This window comes from Neomonachus schauinslandi, chromosome 12, assembly GCF_002201575.2.
Source record: "Neomonachus schauinslandi chromosome 12, ASM220157v2, whole genome shotgun sequence".
NCBI lineage: Eukaryota > Metazoa > Chordata > Mammalia > Carnivora > Phocidae > Neomonachus > Neomonachus schauinslandi.
Genome location: NC_058414.1, coordinates 28,553,428 through 28,569,131, shown reverse-complemented (window position 1 = coordinate 28,569,131; position 15,704 = coordinate 28,553,428). Strand labels below are relative to the sequence as shown.

Below are 15,704 nucleotides of genomic sequence, written 5' to 3'. Positions count from 1 at the left end.
AGTTTGAAATATGTGTTTTAATTTATTCCATGTCTTAACAAAGACAACTGGGGCACCTGGGTGGCTCAGTCGGTTAAGTGTCCAACTCCGGCTCAGGTTATGATCTCAGGGTCCTGGAATCGAGCCCCACGTCGGGCTCTTTGCTCAGCGGGGAGTCAGCTTCTCCCTCTCCTTCTGCCGCTCTCCCTTCTTGTGTTCTCTCTCAAATAAATAAATAAAATCTTAAACAAAACAAAAACAAAAAAAGACAACCAAAGCTTGCATCATCCCAGGCCTAAAATTTGTAGTGGTGGCTCTGACCTAATCGTTCCTAATTTTTCCAATTTTAAGTAGTCTTTTTATTTTTATTTTTTTAAAGATTTTATTTACTTACTTGAGAGAGAGTAAGACAGCACAAGCAGGGGGGAGTAGCAGAGAGAGAGGGAGAAGCAGGCTCCCCGCGGAGCAGGGAGCCTGACACCGGGTTTGATCTCAGGACCCTGGGATCATGACCTGAGCCGAAGGCAGATGCTTAACTGACTGAGCCACCCAGGCACCCCTTAAATAAACTATTTTTTTTAAAGATATTTTTTAAAATTTATTTGACAGAGAGAGACACAGCGAGAGAGGGAACACAGGGGGCGTGGGAGAGGGAGAAGCAGGCTCCCCGCTGAGCAGGGAGCCCGATGTGGGGCTCGATCCCAGGACCCTGGGATCATAACCTGAGCCAAAGGCAGACGCTTAACGACTGAGCCACTCAGGTGCCCCTTAAGTAGACTTTTAAAACATCTTTATATCAGAAACAAGAAATTAACTCCCTGAAAATAACAGCTTTTATTTGCTTTTGCCTAGGAATCTTTTTCCTCGGGGATAAGGGGATAGAATGGGCTTCTACCGGTATTCTTATCTGAGTAAAGAACTCATCAAGTTAGAAAGAGTTGGTTCCTTCTGCATTTGTGTTAGAAGAAACAAGCAAACTTTAATAGAGGAAGAAATGCTAATCATCATAAATAGTAGAAATTTAGTTATGGCTTGATCTCTGCATCTGTGTAAAGGCAGGCCTGAATTTTATTATTCAACTCTGATTTCTTTCCTTTGTAACAATTTGCAAGATAAACAAGAGAGAAGGAGCAATTATTTTTTAAAAATCTATACACATTCAGAAAATTATGATTTAGTACATTTAGGAAAATCTACAAACTGCTATATTAATAGCTATTTTCTTATTTTTTAGATTAACACCCTTTGAAAGAGGACATTGTTTTCATCATGACTGCTAAGAAAAATGAGAGACCGAAGTCCAGGAGCCACAACTTTCACCTTTTTCATGCCCTGATGATACTAAGCATGACCATGCTGTTTCTTCCAGTCATTGGAACTTCTAAGCAAAATATTCCACGACTCAAGCTGACTTACAAGGGTAAGTGTGTAAATGGTTTTCAGATTGTCTTTTTGATTACTGTATTTCTTTTATTTAGAAATGCATACTGACTTCAGTGAAATGTTTATAGTATTGGCATCAGTTAATAAAAATATTATTACAGAACAAAGCCCAATTGTTTCTTATTTTTGTGAGGAAAATGGTGCCAAAGGTGTTCATGTACACTTTTCAGCTCATTATTTACAATGATCAACTACTGATTAGCATATTTAGGAGATTTTGGTCTGTTGGTTATAATCAGTTTTATATTAAAAAAAATCAATCCCTTGGGGCGCCTGGGTGGTTCAGTTGGTTAAGCGACTGCCTTCGGCTCAGGTCATGATCCTGGAGTCCCTGGATCGAGTCCCGCATCGGGCTCCTGGCTCAGCCGGGAGTCTGCATCTCCCTCTCCCTCTGCCTCTCCCACTGCTCATGCTCTCTCTCTCTCTGTATCTCTGTGTCTCAAATGAATAAATAAAATCTTAAAAAAAAAGAACTGTGTGTTGTCCTTTCATCCTCACCACCACCCGGTATGGTGGGGATTATTATCATCCCCTTCCCTTACGTGAGGATGTGCAGGTACTGAGAAACTGAGAAATTTGCCAAGGGTCTCAGATTGGGTCATGGCTCAGCGCTTGAGTCAGCCTCATGCTGCATAGAGCCCAGGTGCCTGATCCTGTTTCTTAGGTCCTGGTCATTAGCAGTTCTTCCCTGATGCACTTAACGACCAGAGTGAACTTTAACGTTTACAGAAGCACCATGCTTGTATTTGACTGATGATATAATTTTCAGTTGTCAAAATTAACAGAGTTAAGAGTTGAAGAAGGACACATGCTCTATTTAAGATCACTGGGTGGCCAAAAGAGATCTACAGACTTGTAAGATGTTGTGCCTTTGGATAAATGTATGGAAAAAGGTAGATTATCATTGTGATCATTTGAGTTCATAATCATAATTTCATACAAGTGACTGTAAAATATTAACCCCAATGTGGTAAGTTGATCATTGGAAAAATAAATCAATCTCTACAGATAGAGAAAAATATCATTAATCATTCCGTACAGCTGTTACTAGTTAGTTCATCTAGTTAAAGGTTTTTTTGTTTTGTTTTGTTTTGTTTTTGTATGAATGTGTTTTTGGACTTGGAATCAACCCTATGAGTTCAAAATCTTGTTTTAGTTATTTCTGTATCGACTGTCACTCCTCTCAGCATCTAGTGCTTATATAAAAAGGGAACTGGTTAATTAAGTGCTGGATTAAATGCAGTAAGAACTATTCTTTTGATGGTTCTTATATTATACTTTCTCAGTGTTGTATTTTTTAGGTTTTTCTCTACATTTAGGTAATTTACATGTCAAAGTCTGGTAAGCAGTAGCAAAGATTGAATGCAGGATAGGAATTACAAATATCTCCTGACCCACCCTCAAAAGATACACGCACACACCCCTATGAGTTCCCCATAGCTACCATTAGTTATTAATTTCCAGATTGTATGCTAATAATAGAGTAATCATCTTTGCTAGGAGAAGTATTCACAACCCTTACAGGGCACTCCTCTTTCCACTTTAAAGAATATGGTATCTTCTCTTTGGAAATCATCTGTTGAGCCCTACCACGTCCACATTTCCCATCCACTTCCAAGCATGTGAACAGCTTCCCTGTCCACCTTGTCTATATCATATCTGAAAGTTTTGGAGGAAAGTAGGTCAAATCCTACTATTTTTAAGTGGGCTATTACGGAATATATAGTTATGACATACAAAATTCCTACCAGTTTGGGGTTATGGTGACAAAAAGTGCCTATATACCACATTCCTACTTCTGAGATAATGATCGTAAGTCTCTCTTGGCATCTTCCTTCTTTCCTGATCCTGAGTAATGAATTGAGATCAGCCAGTACCACCCATTGCTTAGATAGCTTTGGAAGAGTCTTAAAGTTTGTGCTTTGGGCATTAAAACACTGCCAGAATGTGAGGTTAGAAAAATCAGCTAAAGTGAAAAATTAATTTTGTTTTCAAAAATAATTTTTATGGTCACAGACTTAGCTTTGTTTGCTTTGCTTTCCGTGGTTCATGCTTCCTTAGATGCTGACCAGAGATGCAGCCAGTATCAGTAGAGTTAGCTACTTTGAACAGCTGCAAGATTATTTTGAGGGATTTCTTAAAGGCCAACAGAAAATATAATAACCATTTTATGCAAAGAATGCTCTTTGATAAAGACTTAGTGTTGAACCTCTGAATCCACAGGAGCTTGTTTGGTTCTATTGTTTTGCAAAGAGATTTCCCTTCAGTTGTATATTTTGAATTCTTGCACATGTGTGCATACTAAATCTGTTTCTTGAATAACAAGTAAGGAACCTTGAAGATCAGGATGTTCTATATTTCTGGATTTCATGTTTTAAGTTTATTATATATATTTTGCCCTACAAGGTGGGCTTCTCACAGTCATGTGGACAGTTTATACTTCAGATGTAATAAAAGTAACTTTTGAGAGATGACCTATTTCAGTCCCGTAGTAGTGTACACATTCTGTATTTCATAATCATCACAAAGGAACTCATATGGGTTAAGGATATTTATACCCAGGAATCATTAATATCTGCAAGATTATTTGTTTGAAAAACCAGAAAATGACGTAGGTAACATAAAGAGGAAATGGACAAAAACTTTGGAACAGGAGAAAAAAAATGAAAGTTAACTAATATACAAAGTCTCATTTCTTATGATGAATTGTAGGGTTTTTTTTCATATTTTTTTCTTTTTTGCATAGTCTCTTTAGCCTTTCTTTTTCCTTTCCTAATTTTAGATTTTAATACTAATCTACATGTGAATGGCTTATTATATATATATTACACATATGTATATATAGGATACATGCATATGCATATATCTCATACATATAGTTTTTTTTCTTATCACATCCTTTTGAACCTGGCATAAAGAGAATTCAGCTATCAATTCCATTTGAATATTTTCACCCTAAAACTCTTGCTATCTCAAAGAATCACAGTAGACCCATAAAACACCAGCTTGTCAACACTGAACTCCCACATATTAGACACGAGGAAGGAAACTAACCCACTTAGTAGTTACCATATAGTCACCCATCCTGCAAATATGTATGGAACAACCACCTGTTCATTAGGCCCGAGAAAAGTCACTGTTCCCTTTGAATTTCTTTTCCAGATAAAGAGACAAAGAGCAGGTAAACAAATAAATGAATATCATCTCAAATAGTGGGAAGTGCTATGAAGAATATAAAACAAATGGGCGCCTGGGTGGCTCAGACGTTAAGCGTCTGCCTTTGGCTCAGGTCATGGTCCCAGGGTCCTGGCATCAAGTCCCACATCGGGCTCCGTGCTTGGTGGGGCCTGCTTCTCGCTCTCCCACTCCCCCTGCTTGTGTTTCCTCTCTCGCTGTGTCTCTCTCTGTCAAATAAATAAAATCTTAAAAAAAAAAAAGAATATAAAACAAGAGGGTGACAGGCTCCAAGGACCCTACTTGGACTTTATTATATCTATTTGAGGATACCCTGAAAACCATTGTTTTTGAACCTATTTTTTAGATAAGAACCTCTGAGACTCAGAGCCTGAAGGCCTTGCCCCAAAACAAGAGGCATATATTAAGTGGCAAAATTAAGTTGTGTGTTTTTATCTCTGTAGTTCAAGGCCCACACTTTTGCCACCTGTTGTCCCTGAGGGAACCATTATTCAGAACACAGATATCAAGATACAAAAAATATATATAAGTTTTCACCATTACTTTTTTGGCAATATGTTCTTCTCAATAACTATCAAAGTACTATTTTTTGATCCTCCAAAAGTTATATGTATTTTCATAGACAAGAAAAACTTGAAATCACCTTTAAATTTTTTTCTTCTATTGTATAACTAAAACAATGTATTTAATAGAATAGTTCTTTGTTTTGTTGGAATCTTCTGAGAAATGAGTGGATTAATCTGTATATTTTTGTTTATTTATAAATTATTTAGCTGTGAAATGCAGCATGTGTCTCAGGAAGAGATTTGTGGTTATTTGACTCATGTAACTTGTTTGATTTGACTAGTCTAACATTAGTTCTATTATCTTGATTCAGCATGATGTAACAGTGAAGAAAGCCAAACTGCTTAGGTTTTAACTGTTCCTACTAGTGGTGAGATACCTGGATGTTTATTTTCTGTGCTGCCCTTTTCTTATTTGTAACACAGTAAGTGTAACAGTAAATCTAAATGCATTGATTTATTCAGTTCCAATCAGGATATTGTTAAGGTGTGTTGACCCATGTAAAGCACCTCTAACCGTGTTTGGCATAGTAAGCATTTAATAAATGCTATCAATTATTATTTTTTGTGAAATGTTATTATCTTGCTCCAAGTGAATGGTTACAGACCAAAGGTTTCCTTCTGGAAACAATTTGAAAAATATTATGTAGCTCCCTCTTGTTTATAACACATATTAAAATTGCTTCCACTTACTCCCAAAGCATTTTCTACTAGAGTTAGTTTCCTGCAGCTAAGTACCACCCACAGATTGTGAATTTATTAAAGGTATTTTCCAGTATTTTTACTGTTGTGGTCTTCTAGTAGTTAATAAGCCCTTACAGTTAAAAAGATCATTGTTGGCCTTGATAAGAGTAGTGTCTTTGATTGCTTGATAGCCCTCAGAGTGGGTTAAAATGTATCGTAAAATCACTCAGGGTTTCAGACCACATGATGAAATCTAAAGTGGGCATTTTTGTTGTCAAATTCATGGGAAAAGAAGCTGGCTTGCTCTGAATACCTCTCCCTAAGTACTTAGTGAAGAAGCATTATCAATCTTATAGTAAGCATTTTCATGTAATACATGTATTTTTCTATAAAGCAAGTCATTGATGGTTTAATTTTGGTAAATGTGCCATATTTGAATGGAGTCACTTGTTTTCCCAGATGTATTTTCTCTAAACTGAGGCTATTCAGTTGGGCTTCTGTGGTTTTAAGAGTTCAAGGATAATCTTATTGTGTATGAGATATTTAAATGTAAACAGTTAATAACAATAGTTTCTGAGTGCCCATTACATTTCTGGCCTTGTTATGGCAACAGGGGGATATATCAGCAAATAGAAGAGGCAAAACTCCCTGTCATCATGTGGTTTATATGCTGATATAGAAAGGCAGATCATACATAAGTACATTGCATAGCAAAATAGAAGAGGAAAAGTGCTATGGAGAGAAACGAATCATGAAAGTTAGCTAGAGAATGGTGGGGGTATGGTAGTCAAGTGTGGTGGTAAGGAAAAGAACTCACTGAGAGAGTGATGTTTTCACAAATACTTAAAGAAATTGCTGTTGCAAATCATGCAGATACTTGGGAAAGCAACATTCTTTGGCAAAAGGAACATCAAATGCAAAGGTTATGAGGTGAAAATGTGTCTGCCATGTTTAAGGATCCTAAGGAAGACAGTATGGCTGAAAAACAGTTGGATGGGGGAAAGAAGTTCGACTAAATCAGAGAGTTAATAAGAGGGGGGAAAAAAGATTAGATCCTTCCACTGTTGTCATTGTTAAAACATTGGCTTTTAGTCTGAGTGTTATGGAAATCCTACTGGAAAATTTTGGCACAGAGGTGACATAATCTGACTCATTGTTATAGGATCATTCTGGTTTCTGTGTTGTAAATACACTGAAAGGGAGAATTCAGGGAAACAGACATGTTGTAATAATGCAGGTGAGAAATGATGGTCTGTGGGCCAGACCAGTTGCAGTGGAGGTAGAAGAGGATGATATGTAGGTAGAGCCAATAGGATTTTTTGATGGGTAGGATATGAAGTAAAAGATAGAGGGGTCAAATCTGACTCCATCTTTTGTTCTGTTTTGTTTTTAACTTAAGGATGGAGATACCAATAATTGAGATGGTGAAGACTGTGAAAGAAATAGATTTGGGGGGGAAATCAAGTGGACATATTTGCTTGAGAAGACAAGACTATTGGATGTCTAAGTGAGATGCCAGGAAGGCATTTGAGTATATAATTGCTAGAGTTTATGCAACATATCATTGGAGATATGAATTTGGCAGTTAGCCTATAGAAATTTTTAAATCCATGAGACTCTATAAGATAACTAAGGGATGTAGAAGAATTTGAAGGATTGAGTTCTGGGATTCTCTCAAGCAAGGAAAGTAGAGAAAAGAAGGATGAGCATCAGGGTGAACTGAAAAGAAGTGCCCAGAAAAATAATGTAGGAGAAAAATCAGGAGTTTTAGTGCACAGGAAGTCAATGAAGAAAGCAAAGGAAAAGAGATTATCAGCAGTGTCATATTCAGCTAATGTGTCTTCAAAGATAACAAGTAAAAATTAACATTAAATTCAACAACAAAAGTTCACTGTTGACCTTGATAAAGGCAGTGTCTTTGAGTGTGGGAGCCATGGCACAATTAGTTTGGATACTTAAAAGCATGGGCTCAGGGGCTGTAGACAATTATAGATAATTCTTTCAAGGGTTTTTCCTGTAATGGAGACATGGGCAGTAGTAGTTGGAAGGAAAATAAAATCAAGAGATTTTTTTTTTCATGAACTAAATAACACCATATTTATATTCTAGTTAAAATAATCTAGGAGAGAAATAATCCATGATTCAGGAGAGATGTGGGATAATCCATACCTTACTGAAGAAAATATTGATGAAACTCCATTCTTTTCTCTAAAAACAGGCTACTTTTATGTATTTTATTTTATTGTATTGTATTTTATTTTATATTTTTTAGGTAGGCTCCTTGTCCAGCGTAGAGCCCAGTGTGGAGCTTGAACTTAAGTCTGATGCTTAACTGACTGAGCCACCCAGGTGCCCCAGGCTACTTTTAGAACAAGTATTAATGAAACTGGCTTATTTTGCATATTGAACTATTATCTGGGTCATTGTCAGTGTCAGCTATTGTCTAGATGGAAAGAGAGGTCAAACAGATAAAAAACTATGTTTAAGGAGGAATGTGTTCAGTTTGATAGAGTGATACAGTTTTTTTTTAATAAACATTTTATTTATTTATTTGACAGAAAGAGAGAGAGCACAAGCAGGGGGAGCAGCAGAGGGAAAGGGAGAAGCAGTCTCTCTGCTGAGCAGGGAGCCCGATGTGGGGCTCGATCCCAGGACCCTGGGATCATGACCTGAGCCCAAGGCAGATGCTTAACCGACTGAGCCACCCAGGCACCCCGAGTGATACAGTTTTTAAGTAGTATATATGTTAAGAAAATTGATAAATAAAGATTTGGAAAGAAAACTCCAGAAAGGTGAAATAATAATCCCAAGGTCCCGTAAGAGATAATTAAAAGAAAAACCAAAAACACTGATCCAAGTCTCCTGCTTTTCAGGTCAATGGTATTTATACTACAGTTTGTCTGCATCTAACCCTATTAATTTGTAATAATTAAAATCTATTTAACACTGTATTTGAGCACTGTTCTAAACATTGATTGTGGAGGTTCACAAAGTGATGGAAATTACACAATAATGTAAGATACAACCTACGATGTAATATTACCATAGAAATATCACACAAAAAAACGTTCTTGGAATTAAGAAGATCATACAAAAATCACTGAGGTCTACAAAGTTCAGCAATGTCCTCCGGGCAGGGTGAAAGAGAAGCAACATCATGAGACACTTTGGTTGTCTTTGGCTATGCATAAACCTGGAGGGGACATTAGAATGGTCATTGCTTAAGTAAAGGCAATTTTTTTTTTCTGGGATTAAACCCATCATCTCTTTTTCAGTTAAAAAAGTTCCTTTTAAACAGATGTTATATGTGGTTTATTAATTCCATAAATTAGTAAGGAGATAAAATTTTGTATATGCAACTGCTTGTTTTAGGACTTCACTTACCTAAAATTTGACTCTAATTCCTTGGGTCTTATTAAAGGAATTTTTACAATGAGATTCTTTCAACACATGCGTAAAAATAAAAATTTAAGGTAATTTTAAAAATGAATGTCTTGTTTTTCATAGAAAATTTGACAAATTGCCTCTCTGCTTCTCAAGAACTAGTAATATATATTTTGCACTTTTGTAAGAGTCCTTTAAACATGCTGATTTAATCCTATTAATTAAAAAGAGGCATAAATTAGAACTAAGTGCTTTTTTACTTCCAAAGAAAGATACTCATAAAGAGATTTGTTTGACTGAAGTCACAGTGAACCAGACACAGTCTAGAAAATAAGATAAATATTTCAGTAATCCCAGTGGCATGATGAACTGGAAGAAGCAATAGAATTTGTCTGTGGGTACATTCCGTAAAAATGTAAGTAGAGTGTTTTGAAAAAGAATCTTGTTTTTCTAAGTAAATGCTAAATTTTCAAATATAAAATATAGCTGTAATAGTTGACAGGGCTTCAAGTCAGAAGACCTAGATGTTAGCTCTTTCTCTGGCATGTACTGTTCATTAGAACGATGATTTACTCTTTCCGATCTAGGTTTTCTCATCTGGAAAATAGTGGTAATCCTCTGGTTTTCCTTGAGGATCAAATTAAATAAAAGAGGGAAAGCTCCTTGAATGTTACAAAGCACAAAATGAATTTTATGACAGGTTTCAAAGAGAGTCCAAACAATAGGGTTATTGAATTAATTGATGTAAAAATGGAAGATCTTAATAAATACAGCTATTTTTAGGCAACTCTGGTAGAATTTCTGCTGCTGCAAGTAACAGGAAATTTACTTGAAAGTCAAGAATAAATCATTATTTGTCATTTTGCATCTTCCTTCCAGGTTAATGCATATTAAGTATATGTATTTCCCTTCTTTGTAGGAGAAAACTGAGGGCGAATAGTTCACATGTCATTGATTTAAACTAAGCAGGTCATTTATCACTTATAGCAATTAAGTTAGTTATAATTTAAGTTAGGTTAATTTAGAATAAGTTAGGGATGTGCAGATTTGACCAACGTAGAATTGTAAAGGAAAAAAAAACAATCTGGCCATCTTGCATAAATTAACACATGCCTGAAGTGTTTGCAAGGAACTCTAGCGTGGAGAAGAGGGAATGGTCCAGCTCTTCTCTTCAGTGCAGTGGGGTCACTTTGCACTTTAGCTTTTCTTTTTCTTTTCTTTTTTTTTTATGTTCCTGGGCATAGGAATTTATTTATTTATTTATTTATTTTTTATTCTTATGTTAATCCCCATACATTACATCATTAGTTTTAGATGAAGTGTTCCATGATTCATTGTTTGTGCATAACACCCAGTGCTCCATGCAGAATGTGCCCTCCTCAATACCCACCACCAGGCTAACCCATCCTCCCACCCCCCTCCCCTCTAGAACCCTGTTTGTTTTTCAGAGTCCATCGTCTCTCATGTTTCGTCTACCCCTCCGATTTCCCCCGCTTCATTCTTCTCCTCCCGCTACCTTCTTCTTCTTCTTTTTTTTTTTTTTCTTAACATATATTGCATTATTTGTTTCAGAGGTACAGATCTGAGATTCAACAGTCTTGTACAATTCACAGCGCTTACCAGAGCACATACCCTCCCCAGTGTTTATCACCCAGTCACCCCATCCTTCCCACCCCACCCCCCACTCCAGCATCCCTCAGTTTGTTTCCTGAGATTAAGAATTCCTCATATCAGTGAGGTCATATGATACATGTCTTTCTCTGTTTGACTTATTTCACTCAACATAATACCCTCCAGTTCCATCCACGTCGTTGCAAATGGCAAGATCTCATTCCTTTTGATGGCTGCATAATATTCCATTGTATATATATACCACCTCTTCTTTATCCATTCATCTGTCGATGGACATCTTGGCTCTTTCCACAGTTTGGCTATTGTGGACATTGCTGCTATAAACATCGGTGTGCACGTACCCCTTCGGATCCCTACTTTTGTATCTTTGGGGTAAATACCCAGTAGTGCAATTGCTGGATCATATGGTAGCTCTATTTTCAACTTTTTGAGGAACCTCCATACAGTTTTCCAGAGTGGCTGCACCAGCTTGCATTCCCACCAACAGTGGAGGAGGGTTCCCCTTTCTCCGCATCCCTGCCAACATCTGTCGTTTCCTGACTTGTTAATTTTAGCCATTCTGACTGGTGTGAGGTGGTATCTCATTGAGGTTTTGATTTGGATTTCCCTGATGCCGAGTGATATTGAGCACTTTTTCATGTGTCTGTTGGCCATTTGGATGTCTTCTTTGGAAAAATGTCTGTTCATGTCTTCTGCCCATTTCTTGATTGGATTCTTTGTTCTTTGGGTGTTGAGTTTGATGAGTTCTTTATAGATTTTGGATACTAGCCCTTTATCTGATATGTCATTTGCAAATATCTTCTCCCATTCTGTCGGTTGTCTTTTGGTTTTGTTGACTGTTTCCTTTGCTTTGCAAAAGCTTTTTATCTTGATGAAGTCCCAATAGTTCATTTTTGCCCTTGCCTCCCTTGCCTTTGGTGATGTTTCTAGGAAGAACTTGCTTCGGCTGAGGTCAAGGAGGTTGCTGCCCGTGTTCTCCTTTAGGATTTTGATGGACTCCTGTCTCACATTGAGGTCTTTCAACCATTTGGAGTCTATTTTTGTGTGTGGTGTAAGGAAATGGTCCAGTTTCATTCTTCTGCATGTGGCTATCCAATTTTCCCAACACCATTTGTTGAAGACTGTCTTTGTTCCATTGGACATTCTTTCCTGCTTTGTCAAAGATGAGTTGACCATAGAGTTGAGGGTCCATTTCTGGGCTCTCTATTCTGTTCCATTGATCTATGTATCTGTTTTTGTGCCAGTACCATGCTGTCTTGATGATGACAGCTTTGTAATAGAGCTGGAAGTCCCGAATTGTGATGCCGCCGGCTTTGCTTTTCTTTTTCAACATTCCTCTGGCTATGCAGGGTCTTTTCTGGTTCCATACAAATTTTAGGATTATTTGGTCCATTTCTTTGAAAAAAGTGGATGGTATTTTGATGGGGATTGCATTGAATGTGTAGATTGCTCTAGGTAGCATTGACATCTTCACAATATTTGTTCTTCCAATCCATGAGCATGGAACGTTTTTCCATTTCTTTGTGTCTTCCTCAATTTCTTTCATGAGTATTTTATAGTTTTCTGAGTACAGATCCTTTGTCTCTTTGGTTAGATTTATTCCTAGGTATCTTATGGTTTTGGGTGCAATTGTAAATGGGATCGACTCCTTGATTTCTCTTTCTTCTGTCTTGTTGGTGTATAGGAATGCCACTGACTTCTGTGCATTGATTTTATATCCTGCCACTTTACTGAATTCCTGTATGAGTTCTAGCAGTTTTGGGGTGGAGTCTTTTGGGTTTTCCACATAAAGTATCATATCATCTGCAAAGAGTGAGAGTTTGACTTCTTCCTTGCCAATTTGGATGCCTTTTATTTCTTTTTGTTGTCTGATTGCTGTGGCTAGGACTTCCAATACTATGTTGAATAGCAGTGGTGATAGTGGACATCCCTGCCGCGTTCCTGACCTTAGGGGGAAAGCTCTCAGTTTTTCCCCATTGAGAATGATATTCGCTGTAGGTTTTTCATAGATGGCTTTTATGATATTGAGGTATGTACCCTCTATCCCTATACTCTGAAGAGTTTTGATCAAGAAAGGATGCTGTACTTTGTCAAATGCTTTTTCTGCATCTATTGAGAGGATCATATGATTCTTGTTCTTTCTTTTGTTAATGTATTGTATCACATTGATTGATTTGCGGATGTTGAACCAACGTTGCAGCCCAGGGATAAATCCCACTTGGTCATGGTGAATAATCCTTTTAATGTACTGTTGGATCCTATTGGCTAGTATTTTGGTGAGAATTTTTGCATCCATGTTCATCAGGGATATTGGTCTGTAATTCTCCTTTTTGATGGGGTCTTTGTCTGGTTTTGGGATCAAGGTAATACTGGCCTCATAAAATGAGTTTGGAAGTTTTCCTTCCATTTCTATTTTTTGGAACAGTTTCAGAAGAATAGGTATTAATTCTTCTTGAAATGTTTGGTAGAATTCCCCTGGGAAGCCATCTGGCCCTGGGCTTTTGTTTGTTGGGAGATTTTTGATGACTGCTTCAATTTCCTTAGTGGTTATAGGTCTGTTCAGGTTTTCTGTTTCATCCTGGTTCAGTTTTGGTAGTTGGTACATCTCTAGGAATGCCTCCATTTCTTCCAGGTTATTTAATTTGCTGGCATACAGTTGCTCATAATATGTTCTTATAATTGTTTGTATTTCTTTGGTGTTGGTTGTGATCTCTCCTCTTTCATTCATGATTTTGTTGATTTGGGTCATTTCTCTTCTCTTTTTGATAAGTCTGGCCAGGGGTTTATCAATCTTGTTAATTCTTTCAAAGAACCAGCTCCTAGTTTCATTGATCTGTTCTACTGTTCTTTTAGTTTCTATTTCATTGATTTCTGCTCTGATCTTTATTATTTCTCTTCTCCTGCTGGGTTTAGGCTTTATTTGCTGTTCTTTCTCCAGCTCCTTTAGGTGTAGGGTTAGGTTGTATACTTGAGACCTTTCTTGCTTCTTGAGAAAGGCTTGTATTGCTATATACTTTCCTCTTAGGACTGCCTTTGCTGCATCCCAAAGATTTTGAATAGTTGTGTTTTCATTTTCATTGGTTTCCATGTATTTTTTTAATTCTTCTTTAATTTCCTGGTTGACCCATTCGTTCTTCAGTAGGATGCTCTTTAGCCTCCATGTATTTGAGTTCTTTCTGACTTTTGTCTTGTGATTGAGCTCTAGTTTCAAAGCATTGTGGTCTGAAAATAGGCAGGGAATAATTCCAATCTTTTGGTACCAGTTCAGACCTGATTTATGACCTAGGATGTGATCTATTCTGGAGAATGTTCCATGGGCACTAGAGAAGAATGTGTATTCCGTTGCTTTGGGGTGGAATGTTCTGAATAGGTCTGTGAAGTCCATTTGGTCCAGTGTGTCATTTAAAGTCTTTATTTCCTTGTTGATCTTTTGCATAGACGATCTGTCCATTTCAGTGAGGGGGGTGTTAAAGTCCCCCACTATTATTGTATTGTTGTCGATGTGTTTCTTTGCTTTTGTTATTAATTGCCTTATATAATTGGCTGCTCCCATGTTAGGGGCATAGATATTTACAATTGTTAGATCTTCTTGTTGGATAGATCCTTTAAGTAGGATATAATGTCCTTCCTCATCTCTTATTACAGTCTTTGTTTTAAAATCTAATTTGTCTGATATAAGGATTGCCACCCCAGCTTTCTTTTGGTGTCCATTAGCATGGTAAATGGTTTTCCACCCCCTCACTTTCAATCTGGGGCTGTCTTTGGGTCGAAAATGAGTCTCTTGCAGACAGCATATTGATGGGTCTTGTTTTTTAATCCAGTCTGATAGCCTGTGTCTTTTGATTGGGGCATTGAGCCCATTTACATTCAGGGTAACTATTGAAAGATAGGAATTTAGTGCCATTGTATTGCCTGTAAGGTGACTGTTACCATATATTGTCTGTGTTCCTTTCTGGTCTATGTTGCTTTTAGGGTCTCTCTTTGCTTAGAGGACCCCTTTCAAGATTTCTTGTAGGGCTGGTTTTGTGTTTGCAAATTCCTTTAGTTTTTGTTTGTCCTGGAAGCTTTTTATCTCTCCTTCAATTTTCAATGACAGCCTAGCTGGATAGAGTATTCTTGGCTGCATATTTTTCTCATTTAGTGCTCTGAATATATCCTGCCAGTCCTTTCTGGCCTGCCAGGTCTCTGTGGATAGGTCTGTTGCCAATCTAATGTTTCTCCCCTTGTAGGTTACATATCTCTTCTCCCGAGCTGCTTTCAGGATTTTCTCTTTGTCTATGAGACTCGTAAGTTTTACTATTAGATGTCGGGGTGTTGACCTATTTTTATTGATTTTGAGAGGGGTTCTCTGTGCTTCCTGGATTTTCATGCCTGTTTCCTTCCCCAAATTAGGGAAGTTCTCTGCTATAATTTGCTCCATTATACCTTCTGCCCCTCTCTCTCTTTCTTCTTCTTCTGGGATCCCAATTATTCTAATGTTGTTTCGTCTTATGGTATCGCTTATCTCTCGAATTCTGCCCTCGTGATCCAGTAGTTGTTTATCTCTCTTTTTCTCAGCTTCTTTATTTTCCATCATTTCATCTTCTATATTACTGATTCTCTCTTCTGCCTCATTTATTCTAGCAGTTAGCGCCCCCATTTTTGATTGCACCTCATTAATAGCCTTTCTGATTTCTACTTGGTTGGATTTTAGTTCTTTTACTTCTCCAGAAAGGGTTTCTCTAATAACTTCCATATTTTTTTCAAGCCCAGCTAGTATCTTTAAAGTGATGATTCTGAACTCTAGATCTGACATCGTACTAATGTCCGTATTGAGTAGGTCCC

The 15,704-nt window shown here is 37.3% G+C and overlaps 1 protein-coding gene across 2 annotated transcripts in view; it reads left to right on the top strand.

Moving 5' to 3' along the window:
* The first annotated feature begins 1,139 nt into the window (after window positions 1–1,139).
* The window catches only part of SEMA3D (semaphorin 3D), a 137,113-nt gene continuing 122,548 nt past the window's right edge, over window positions 1,140–15,704 (top strand). The window contains exon 1 of one of the 2 annotated variants that reach the window (XM_021689669.1): window positions 1,140–1,399. In XM_021689669.1, coding sequence (XP_021545344.1) covers window positions 1,249–1,399 — 151 coding nt within the window. In that variant the 5' untranslated portion in view covers window positions 1,140–1,248. The remainder of the gene's footprint in view (window positions 1,400–15,704) is intronic. The other variant, XM_021689670.1, reaches the window with a different exon arrangement.